We start from the raw sequence: 12,823 nt of genomic DNA on the forward strand, positions 1-12,823 counted from the left end.
TTTTTATTTTTATTTTTTTTTGAGACAGGGTCTCACTTGTCACCCAGGCTGGAGTGCAGTGGTGTGAGCTCAGCTCACTGCAGCCTCAGCCTCCCAGGCTCAAGTGATCCTCTCACCTCAGCCCCCGAAGCATCTGGGACTACAGGTGCACATCACCATGCCTGGCTGATTTTTTCTGTTTTTCAGTTTCACCATGTTGCCGAAACTTGAACTCCTGGTCTTAAGTGATCCATGCACCCTGGCCTCCCAAAGTGCTGGAATTACTGGCATGAGCCACCATGCCTGGCCCAAAGAGAGTTTAGATGAAGTACTTAGTGTACCTTATAGGTACCTTCTTTGAGAAATGTTTTCTTTCCATGTCTTCTCCTTCACTGAGTTCTGGTAACAGTTTTTAAAGCCAAAAATGAAAAATTATTGTAACGGGTTAGACACCAAATGTTTACGTGATTTATATATTCTGTCTCTTAGGATCAGTTTACAGTGCATTTACTTTCTCATGGACAAGAGGATGGAAAGCTAGAATGGTCAATCCATAGTACTGTTTGAACCACTCATTTTGTCACTTAGAAATGAAATCATTATGTACACAGTTATGTGACTCTTACTGACAGAGATACATTCTGAGAAATATGTTAGAAATATGTTAGGCAACTTCTTTGTACAAACATCAGAGTATAATTTACACAAACCTAGATGGTACAGCCTACTACACACCTAGGCTATATGGAATTGCCAGTTGTTCCTAGGCTACAAACCTGTACAGCAGGTTACTGTACTGAATACTGTAGGCAGTTGCAACACCATGGTAAAGATTTGTGTATGTATACATACATAAACAAGAAAAGGTACAGTAAATATACGGTATTATAAGCTTATAGGACCACCATCATATGTGTAGTCTGTCGTTGACCGAAGCATTGTTACATGGCACATGGCTGTACTTTGTTTTTCCAACCAGTTTACACCTTAACATTTTCTTCTCTAGTCCTCCTCAGTACCTAACATAGAGCCTTGTGCAGAGCAGCTCCTCAGTGAATCAACTGAGTAAATGAAAGGAACTTTCCAGTATAGACCACATACTAGCACTGCAAAAAGAACACAGTCTAGGATAATTTGGAATGTATCCTTTTGAAGAAACACAGCTTAAAAGTCATTTCATGTATATTGTCTTCCCAGTGTCTCTGTGAGGTCATAGGTTGATATGTATCCTGTCATTGTTGAAAACAGTCTCATAATTGCCCTTGGCCACAAAGTCAAATCATACAGCCAAGCCATGGTAGAGCTAGCCTTGGAATACGGCTGGTCCAGAGTGCAGTGATCTTTCCATTCCATTGCATTATCCATATTACCTTTTTTTCTCTTATCAGATTGCTCTCACCTTAGTCCTCAGACATGCCAGGTATTGAAATGAGTCACTTACAACCAAATATAGTTGACATGTCCGTATTAATTTCCATATGTTTAATGTGGAAAACAGAATATTGATTTGCTCAGAATTTAAAATTCATACTTTTTAAACTTCCAGGCAGTTCTAAATATCCTGTTAGGCTCCATTTTTCTTTTTAAGCCATTTGTATAGGCATGGATAATGTCAGACAGTGATAAATTTGAAATTGCAAAATAATTAGACTGGAAATGTAATTTTTAAGAAGCTTATCTATCCCTATATATAAGCTAAAATACCTTGGCAGTTCAGCATAGGTGTCACATTTCCTTTGCAGGGAAATGACATCAAATGTGGTTTGGGCACTTCTTATGCCCCTCAGACCTCAAGCTCATAATAACTTTCTAAAAGGTTCAGTGGAAAGTTAGAGGTGCAAAATTATTGGATACATTTAAAGCATTTTTTCTGCTTTTTTTTTTTTTCTTTTTCTTTTAAAAGGTCAGTTGAAACTAGGTGTAAGGCAGGGAATCCTTTAGATACTGCATCAGGCTGCAGCATGCCTCTGAAGAGTCCTGTTTCCTCAGGAAATTGCCATTTTTAAAAGAGTCTCATAACTGTGAGGTCATCAGTCAGGGCAGATATGATCCAACCTTGAAAACAGATGTAACCTAAGCTACCTTGTGATACAGACACATGTAATCTGTTCAATATAATGAACATTCATATTATTCACAGAAGTCTCCCAGTGGAGGGAAGGGTGTAGGGCAGCTCAGATTATTCTCATGAGTTTTAGCACAAACAATATGGGGTTTGTATCCAAAGCATTAGTTGGCTGGGAGTTCAGGCTAGTTCAGGCTTACCTAGGCTCACCTGGCTAGCCTAGGTTAGTGCTAGGCTACATCAAATGACTTGGTATGCTTGTTTTAAGTCCATATTCCAGGGCCCCTCATTAGGCCTACTGAGTGAAAATCTCTGGGGATGAGCGGTGGAAATCTGCAAGTTTAACTAGCTATCCTGGTAGTTTTTATGCACTCTGAAATATTTTAGGGCTGGGCATACATAGCTGAGTTAGGACCAGAACATGCTGGTAGAAGAGAATTCTTTGGAAGATATGGGGCTCTGGTAGATTGTGCTGTGGATTAGAGCTTCAGATTAGGTGGAATTTGGACCTAGTCCTGTGAAGAAGTCTGTTTGAGAGAATGGGTTTTAGGGCATTCAGGGAATAGGATGTAGGTGGGAACACAGAGTTTTGAGAAAGAGGATAGCATTAGAATGAGTCTTTCTAGAAACACCAACTGGTTTGGAATTGGGTTGTGCCCCTGGGGAGTCTGTGATGAACTTGAGCTATAGGAGAGGCAAGCAGGGAGGGCTCAGTGAGGTGGTACCCAAAGGGAGGATGAATGTGGGAGGTAGGAGCACCTTCTGCCTGTGAGTGTAATATGTGCAGGGGATCCTTCTTTACTAAGTTCTTTTCTTTTTGCTCACCAAACGTAGTAAAATGTTGTGCCTCTGTCTTTTCAACCAGAGATGTATTAAATTTGATCATTAAGACCTTGATTTAATTCTTTTTTTTTTTGAGATGGGGTCTCACTCTGTTGCCCAGGCTGGAGTGCAGTGGCGCAGTCTCAGCTCACCACAACCACCACCTCCCAGGTTCAAGTGATTCTCGTGCCTCAGCCTCCCTTGTAGCTGGGACTACAGGCATGCACCACCAGGCCCGGCTAATTTTTGTATTGTTAGTAGAGACAGAGTTTCACCATGTTGGCCAGGCTGGTCTTGATCTCCTGACCTCAAGTGATCCAGCCGCCTCGGCCTCCCAAAGTGTTGAGATTACAGGCATGAGCCACTGCACCCAGCCAAATTCTTTACGTAAGATTTTTGAGGGAATATGTTCTTCCTACAGTTTTTTGACATATCACTGTGGCTCCTATGCAAAATAGTGGTTTCATTATTTTTAAAAATTGTGGTAAAATAAAACATTAAATTTACCGTCTTAACCATTTTTAAGTATACAGTTCAGGGGCAATAAGCACATTCATGTTGTACAACCATTATCACCATCCATCACCAGAACCCTTTTCATCTTGCAAAAATAAACTCTGTACCCATTAAACAACTCCCCATTTCTGTATCCTCCCAGCCCCTGGCAACCACCATTCTACTTTCTGTCTCTATAAATTTGACTTCTCTAGATGCCTTATGAAGTGGCAGTATTTGTCCTTTTATGACTGGTTTATTTCACTTAGCATAATGTCCTTAAGGTTCATCCATTTTGTAGCATGTGTCAGAATTTCCTTTTTTTTTTTTTTTTGAGATGGAGTCTCGCTCTGTCGCCCAGGCTGGAGTACAGTGGTACGATCTCAGCCCACTGCAACCTCTGCCTCCTGGGTTCAAGCCAATTCTCCTGCCTTAGCCTCCTAAGTAGCTGGGATTTCAGGTGCCCGCCACCACGCCCAGCTACTGTTTTGTATTTTTAGTAGAGACAAGGTTTCACTGCATTTGCCAGGATGGTCTCCATCTCCTGACCTCGTGATCCGCCCGCCTCGGCTTCCCAGAGTGTTGGGATTCCAGGCCTGAGCCACTGTGCCCGGCCCAGAATCTCCTTTTTAAGGCTAAATAATATTCCATTATATGTATGTACCACATTTCATTTGTTCATTTGTTGATAGACACATAGGTGGCTTCCACCTTTTTGGCTATTGTGAGTAATGCCAGTATGAATGTGAGTATACAAATACCTTTTTGAAACCCTACTTTCAGTTATTTTGAGTATATACCTGGAAGTGGAATTGTTGGGTCATATGGGAATTCTATTTTTAATTTTTAGTGGGCCACCATACTGTTTTCCCATAGTGGCTGCACCGTTTTACATTCCCACCCACAAAGCACCAGGATTCCAATGTCTCCACATCGTAGCCAACACTTGTTATTTTCTATCCTGGGTTTTTTTTTTTTTTTTCCTTCTAGATAATAGCCATTTTAATGGGTATGAGGTTGGTAAGTAGTAATGTTTTTGTAGTGGGCCAGTTTTACTCATTGATTTGACAGGATTTTAAAGAGGTCAGTTGTCTGAAATAAGACGTGAATGTTACATGGGAGATAAATGTTTTCAGACACTAGAAAATCACAATGCCAACACTGAAAGAAAATAAAAATATTTGATGTTAATATTATAATTAAAGATATTGCTTTTCTTAAAATTTAACAAGACTAATTTTTTAAAAAACACTCTTAAGAGCTGTTGAATCCCAGGTGACTATAAGATTAAATGTATTCGTATTAAGTGTAATACCAGAACTGCCTTTGTTGCATTTAGCTTTTAATCCCAGTTCCACTTCTGGGATACTCAAAATAATTAAAAATAAGGTCTCAAAGAGAGATTTGTATACCCCTGTTCATAGCAGCATTATTCACAACAGTCAAAAAGGAGGAAGCAACCTAAGTGTTGATTCTTTCTTTTTTTTTTTTATTTCAACATTTTTTGTAGAGTTGAGATCTCGCTATGTTGACCAGGCTGGTCTCAAACTCCTGGCCTCAAGATCCTCCTGCTTTGTTTTTCTTTTCTTTTCTTTCTTTTTTTTTTTTTAAGACAGACTCTTGCTCTGTTGCCCAGGCTGGAGTGCAGTGGTGCGATCTTGGCTCAGAGCAGCCTCTGCCTCGCAGGTTGAAGTGATCCTCCGACCTCAGCCTCCTGAATAGCTGAGGCCACAGGTACATACCACCACACCCGGCTAATTTTTGCATTTTTTGTAGAAACGGGGTTTTGCCATTTTGCCCAGGCTGGTCTCAAACTCCTGGGCTCAAGCAGTCCTCCTGCCTCAGCCTCCCAAAGTGCTGGGATTACAGGCATGAGCACTGTACCCAACCACTTTTTCTTTTTTATGCCATGCTTGGACAGTAATCCTTAAAAGCAAAATAACGAACTGAATGAAGGTAGTCAAAATAGGAGCGATTATTATACAAGTATTATGCTATTTTGATATATCTTCCATAGTATGTGTCTTATTAATGGGAACCAGAACTCTGGGTAGATATCGGATCCCCTTGTCTTGACAGATACTTGGTAGGATTCTTGTTCAGTTAGAGTTAATAGTGAATTGGAGGCTAATCACCTCACCAGATAGTTTATATAGGACCAGAACCCTTTTTAGTATACAGTATTACTTTGAACCTTAGAGATCTGTTATCAACAGTATAGATAATGACCAAATAATCTTCTTGGATCGAATCTTGTCTTCTGAAATCCATTTCATAAAATAAGTAATATGATAGCTTGTTTGGTAAAGATTTAAACACAAAAATAGCAATAAAACAATACACACCAGCAAAAATTATACCACTGAATGTTTACCTAATTGTTTTTGACTGTTTAAATGCTAGAGAGTTAAAGTTAATTTCACTGGCTTTTGAAATGAAGCCCAGGAAGCATAAAACATAGAATAAAATTTATTACATAAAATAATTATGCTTCAGATCAGTATTAAGACCAATACAAAAGTGGTGGGAAATGAAAGGAGAGGAAGAGAAGAGTAAGGGCATATATGTAGGTTCCGTGAGTTAGGATGATACCTGCTGTTACGGTTAACAGAATTGTGAGTCATTACTTATAATTACTATCCCTCGAAATGTTGATTCCCTGGCAGTCACTGTTCACATTTTCATTGCTCCAATTCTTAAGCCTAGAGATACTACTTTCAGTGACATTATCAGAATAGCCTGATGGCAGCATCAGCAATTTAGATTCCAACAGCATCTCTCAGAGAGAGAAGATCAAGCAAAGGCCTCAGGACTTTTGAGCGAGACATCTCTACCTTGATCCATAATTACTCTTATTTGTATACTTTGTTATAATACTTTTTTTTTTGAGACGAAGTCTCGCTCTTGTGCCCCAGGCTGGAGTGCAATGGCGCAATCTCTGCTCACTGCAACCTCCGCCTCCCAGGTTCAAGCGATTCTCCTGCCTCAGCCTCCTGAGTAGCTGGGATTACAGGCACCTGCCACCATGCCTGGCTAATTTTTGTATTTTTAGTAGAGATAGGGTTTCACCATGTTGGCCAGGCTGGTCTTGACTGAACTCCTAACCTCACGGAGTCTTGCTCTGTCGCCAGCCTAGAGTGCAGTGGCGTGATCTCAGCTCACTGCAACCTCCACCTCCTGGGTTCAAGCAAGCGAGTCCCCTGCCTCAGCCTCCCAAGTAGCTGGGACTACAGGCGTGCGCCACCGCACCCAGCTAATTTTTTTGTTTGTATTTTAGTAGAGACGGGTTTCACCATGTTGACCAGGCTGGTCTCGATCTCCTGACCTTGTGATCCACCCGCCTCGGCCTCCCTAAGTGCTGGGATTACAGGCGTGAGCCTCTGCGCCCGGCCTGTAATACAGTTTTTAAATCTTATTTTTATTTCAATCTTATGTATATGGTTTAAAAGTAAGTAGTATACAAAGCTTATAATAACAGATGCATCTACTTTTTTAAGCAACTTCTGGTATTTTACTCCATATCTATAAAAATGCTCATATTAGGCTGGACTGTGGTTTATGTAGCTGTGGTTCAAATGAAGCCTCATGGTGTATCATAATTACATTTCTTTATAAAAATGTTTTGTTTTTATAAATTATAAATTTATAAAATTTATAATTTTATAAAATTTATATAAATTTTATAAAATTATAAATTAAATGTTTTTAATTTCCTAGAATTAAAAAGTGCCTTGGTTCTTGTTATTTGCTTGACTTTTTTTGAGACGGAGTCTCACTCTGTCACCCAGGCTGGAATGCAATGGCATGATCTTGGCTCACTGCCGCCTCCAGCTCCTGGGTTCAGACAATTCTCCTGCCTTAGCGGGGATTACAGGCATGCGCCACCACCACACCTGGCTAATTTTTGTATTTTTAGTAGAGACAGGGTTTCACTGTGTCGGCCAGGCTGGTCTCAAACTTCTCACCTCAAACGATCTGCCCGCTTCCACCTCCTAAAGTGCTGGGATTACAGGTGTGAGCCACCGCGCCCGGCCGAGAAAAACTTTTAATTGCTTATAATGGAGATAGTTTTTTTTCTGTGTGTGCATATGACTTTTGTGCTCTTAGAAACAGCTGATTTTATAATAAATACTTTATTGCTGACTGAAATGTACCTATTAAGTTATACCTCCAAAGTTGTATGTGGAAACAAGTGTGACTTTTCAGTTCATTGATTTTTGTCCAAATAATTTTCATTTTAAAGGTCTTACAGGTGAGGAGAGTTTAAATGCATTTATGTAAATACCAGGTGGTCAGAGTGTAGGAAGGGTGAGCTGTCGAGGGCAAGCAATATGCATTTCTCTGTTGGCTGTTTATCTAGATGCAAGCTTTGTGTTTTTGTGCCTAATATAAAAAAGTGGAGGAATTCCATTTCTGAGCTTGGTGAATAATCATCTTTTTATGTTAAAAATAGCATTAGTTATTGAAGAGGTAACACACCCTTTGTCTGGAGAAATAAATTATGGCAACTCTGTCCCCCAAAATACAGCTGTGAACTTAAAAGATGTAGACCTCTGAGTATTACGAAGAAAATGGATGTAATAAAGCCCGTGGACTTTACTCTGGTCAAAACTGTGTCACCTTCCTGAGACCTTTCTGAAACCTGTAACTTTGTCCTGGATGTAAAAGTAAAGCAGCCAAATAGGAGCAGTGGTGATGGCTTTGTCAAGACACTAAAGACGGTGGAAGTGTAAAAAAACAATATTAAAACCCAGTGTTCTGAAACCATTTAGTAAAATTTTAATAATGCTTGGAGTCCCCTCTTAGTGCTGAGCATATCATGTGTATTCTGTCATCCACCCTTACCTATCAGTTCTATCTCTTTTTATTTTATTTTACTTTAATTTTTTTTTTGAGACAGAGTCTCACTCTGTTGCCCAGGCTGGAGTGCAGTGGTGTGATCTGAACTCACTGCAACCTCTGCCTCCTGAGCTTAAACGATTCTCATGCCTCAGCCTCCCAAGTAGCTGGGACTACAGGCATGCACCACCATGGCCAGCTAATGTTTGTATTTTTAGTAGAGATGAGGTTTCACCATGTTGGCCAGGCTGGTCTCGAACACCTGACCTTAAATGATCCACCTGCCTGGGCCTCCCAAAGTGGTGGGATTACAGGCGTGAGCCACTGCGCCCAGCCTCTATCTCTTTTTAATGGAGAGAAGGCTGAGAATGGCAGCAAGGAATGAAATCCTTTCCTCAAATGAATTTTTAGATGCCTTGGTGTTTGGGTCTCGAGGTGACAAAACTTTTAAAAAATTATTTTAAATGGAAAGACTTTAAATTTTATTAAACCTGGGTTTTAAAAACATTTCCTTAATTTTTTTTTTTTTTTTTACTAACCAGGGTCAATTTTGAACACAACAATGTATCTGTGCCAGCCTACCAAAGGATGATGTCTTCAAATTGTAGTAATAGAGTATGGTGAAAAAAAAATTATAGCCTTTAGACTTTTACAAAACTGGTTTGAATCCCAATTCCGTGCCTACCATCAGTGAGTCCCCAAAACAAAGCACTGAAATTCCTGGCTCAGCTTTCCCTGGAATGTATTCATCACCTGCCGCATAGCCCCTAGTGCTTGCGTAATGCTTAGTATGCGGTAGCCTTTTGATAAGTGTTAATGGCTTACACTTGGAATGCAACTTGTGCTTCCATAAAACATCTTCTGTAGATACGGACTGAAATAGTGGATTTAAAAAAAATGGCTTAAGACTAGATGTCTGGAATTTCTTTATATTTCTTTGGTTTTAGGACCTTTCACTTTGTTTTCTTTTTATAGCTTTATTGAAGTTTAGTTGACATACAGTAAACTACACACATGGAAAAGGGAAGTGTACAGTTTGATAAATTTTGACATTGTTACACCCATGAAACCATTGCCAGTATTACAATAGTGAACGTATCCGTCACTCTGAAACGTTTCCTCGTGCCTGTAATCCCTCCTTTTTCTCCCTTCCTGCACAAGTTAAACATATATGTGCCATATGATCCAGCTGTTCCACTTCTAGGGAGTTAACCAAGAGAAGTGAACATCTGCCTTAAGACTTTTATACAAGAATGTTCCTAGAACCTTTCCTTTATTCATAGTAACCCAAAACCAAAGTTACCAAATAGCCATCAGCAAATGAATGGATCAACAAATTATGATATATCTGTACAATGGAATGCTATTCAGTAATAAAAAGGAATGAATTGTTGTGTTCAGGTTAAATTGAAGATTGCTGTATTTGAAGCAGATTTGCTTTCTTTGTTGTATTGATTTTCCTTTACTTAGCATATCCCCCCAAATGAAGGAAACTAGCCTAATATTTAGTTGGTTACAGATGAACCGTAGAAGGTTGTAAGTTATATTTGGATAATTAAGGATTGATTATTCCTCAGAGAACTTACAGTAAAAAAGAGTCAAAAGTTTGTTTTGCTGCAGGACATTTTTCTATAATGCCAAATAGCTTATACACAATTGGTAAATAGAAAATGATGTCCATGATGGTTGTGTGGGTTTGAATGAGATTTTTCATAGGCAAGTGGGAGTAGAATTAAAAAGGAAAGGAAAAAGCCCTCAGATTGGCTGCTGCACAGATAGAACAGATAGAAATTCTTTTAAGTCTGGTTTGTGAACAATAAAGATTAGTTTCTGGAAAAAGAAATAGTTCTGGGACTCAGCCTCCCTCCCCAGCCTTGCTCAGCTTCTGGAAAGGTTGTATCTTCTCCTGTGCCTACCTTAAAACAGCAGTCTCCATCAGTGGCTTGGAGTTCTACTTCAGTCTGCATCGTTTTAGTGCCTGCAAATGAAAACGCAGTTTTACTTTATTCTGTTAATATTTTGTATATCCTGAGTCAGTCCCTCACCATGCTGAGTTGCTTTCCTGAACTATTTAAGTTGTTTCTTGAGAAACCAACTGTTATTTTTGTTAGACTCTAATTACAAAGTTGCATAAATTTTAAGTAGTCTCTCTCAACCGTGTTTCTACCTCCTTTATTTTTTATTTTCCAGAGTGAGTTTTTTTCAGGAACATATATATGGGTTTCTAAAAAAACACCCCACCTGAATGTTAAAGTAATTTGTTTTTAAAAATTTCCTGGAAATATTTTATTTAAAATGCATTTCTTACTATTTTTAGCTAATACCTCTTGCTTACTATGCGTCAGTTGTTCAAAGTACTTACCAAAGATTAGCTCATTTAATTCACACGATGCTGCGTGATGAATCTGGTATTATCGTTATTTTACAGAAAGGGAATAAGAGGATCAGAGAGAATGAGTAACTTGTCTAAGGTCACACTACTGGTAGTCTGGTTCTGTAGGCTCTGGTCCTACTATGCTACATTGCCTTATGTACCCTGTTGAATATAATAAACTAGATTTGATTATGGCATTTTTTGTATATGTTAAGTTGATGGTTTCATAGCAAATCAAAACCTTGTCATCATCAAATATACAAGTGAAAAGAGTTGCAGTGAACTCATAAGGACAGCAAACTTAACAGATTCATCCTTTTAGAAGCTGGGAAAATGATGTCAAATTTATACTCTGTAATTGTCATAATAAGTAGTTTTTTAGAAGTCTTCATTTCATTTGGTTAGTTATTTATGTTTTACATTTCTTCTTAGGCATATCACACCTGAAAAATTTTATGTGGAAGCTTGTGATGATGGAGCAGATGATGTACTTACCATCGACCGTGTGTCCACAGAGGTTACCCTTGCAGGTATTTTACAGCCAGATTTAGAAGTTTAGGGAGAAAGATTTTATACATAAATTACAATAATTAAAAAACATCACTCAGAGGTGTGTCAGTGTGTGGATCTCTGAGTGCATTCTTATTAAAATTTTTATTCTTGCTATCTCATTCATAGGTTGGTGCATCAATTTTATGCTATCTCCTTTTCTGTGAAAAGGAGAAATGATCTTGAAAATTTTAGGTAGCATTTTACTGTCCGTAAGGATTTAAAAACATAATATTTATTATTTTTTTCCCTTAGCTGTATTTTAACAGGATTGGTTTAGATAGCTAAGCTTCTTTCTAGCTGTAAGATTTAAGATATTTGAGAGTGAAAAAGTTGTTTCAGCTTTAAGAGTATGGAATTTTAACAGCCGCTTTTGTTTTGAAAGCTTTCATGACTATGCGGAAATTTAATAAATGAAAAATAAAATATACTTCACTGACTAAAACTTGTAGGTGTTCTTAGGCAAATGATGTTTCTAAGTTTTATCTACCTATCCAGTTATACTTTGGTTTTGCTTTTCTGGGATATGAAAAACAAACTTTTTTTTCACTTGTGTGGAACACCCTGACTTTCCAAATAGATAAATACGAAATAATTTTGGTGGCAAATTAATATACCATGTGATAACATATTTAGAATTTCATATTTCACTTGTTTAAAGATTCTATTCACCCCCAGAGTTCTATATTTATTTTTTTCTTAAAGTACAATATTTGAATAACCATAGAGTAGGCATTCAGTAAATAGCCTTTGAGTGGGTGAAGTGAAATATGAAAATATATTCCATGAGATAATGGGGTGTAAGACAAGTATGGCTATAAAATTTCTGTTTTTTTGATTATGTGGTAATTCTGGTAGGTACTATATATAGTTTGTCTTTGATCAAATGGAATTAGAGCTCTGTTTTAGTTTGATAATTTGACATTTCCTATTTGTCTGTTGCTTGGTGGCTGCTCTCTCAAGATAGCTGACTGGTTTTAACTAGTGTTAGTACACTTCTCCTAAAGTTTAAATTATACTACTATACCATGTTGACACAACCTAGTGTCTTACAAGAGCTTTAATGTGGGTGTATTTTCAGTTATTCTTGATCTTTCAGTAATGTTTTATTTGTAAGTAGAGATTGCAGACCCATTTGAATAGACTGAAAAGCTAAAGGTCATGAATAGTTTGAATGTAAAGATGATGATGCCAAACAGTCATCAGTAAGACACATGATAAAATACTTCCACGCAAAGGCAGTACTGATGAGTGACTGACTTGCTGACAGTTTCTTAGCCAGTTTCTTTTCACCACTGGGAATGCAGACTATGGCATTCCTAATGGGATTATTTTTTCTTCCATGAAAAAACCTAACATACATTCTAGGAGTTATCACAGTTTTATTGCTGTTACACTCCAGTTTACGTAACTTATAGCTCTATCAATAGTGCATTTAAGTTAAGGAATGTTGCTTTTCTTAGAACAAATCATGCAAATTGATGTAGTCAAAGTAACTACTGAAATCAAACTAAATTTCTGTTTCTGTTGGTGAGCTTTTTGTATGTGATTTTTCTTTCTTTCCTTTCTTTTAAAGTCAAGAAAGATGTTCCTCCTTCAGCTGTCACAAGACCAATATTTGGTATACTGGGCACAATCCATCTGGTGGCAGGTAAGAGAAAATAAGCTAAGATGGGCAAAGAAGGTAATTAACAAGGTAG

At 38.2% G+C, this 12,823-nt stretch overlaps 1 protein-coding gene across 4 annotated transcripts in view; it reads left to right on the forward strand.

The window, feature by feature from the left end:
- SACM1L (SAC1 like phosphatidylinositide phosphatase) overlaps positions 1–12,823 on the forward strand; it is a 55,741-nt gene that overhangs the window by 3,097 nt on the left and 39,821 nt on the right. For all 4 annotated transcript variants that reach the window (XM_016940888.4, XM_016940890.4, XM_016940891.4 and 1 more), the window contains 2 exons: positions 11,007–11,104; positions 12,700–12,774. In XM_016940888.4, coding sequence (XP_016796377.1) covers positions 11,007–11,104; positions 12,700–12,774 — 173 coding nt within the window. The remainder of the gene's footprint in view (positions 1–11,006; positions 11,105–12,699; positions 12,775–12,823) is intronic.

The sequence above is a fragment of the Pan troglodytes genome, chromosome 2 (genome assembly GCF_028858775.2).
Source record: "Pan troglodytes isolate AG18354 chromosome 2, NHGRI_mPanTro3-v2.0_pri, whole genome shotgun sequence".
NCBI classification, from domain to species: domain Eukaryota; kingdom Metazoa; phylum Chordata; class Mammalia; order Primates; family Hominidae; genus Pan; species Pan troglodytes.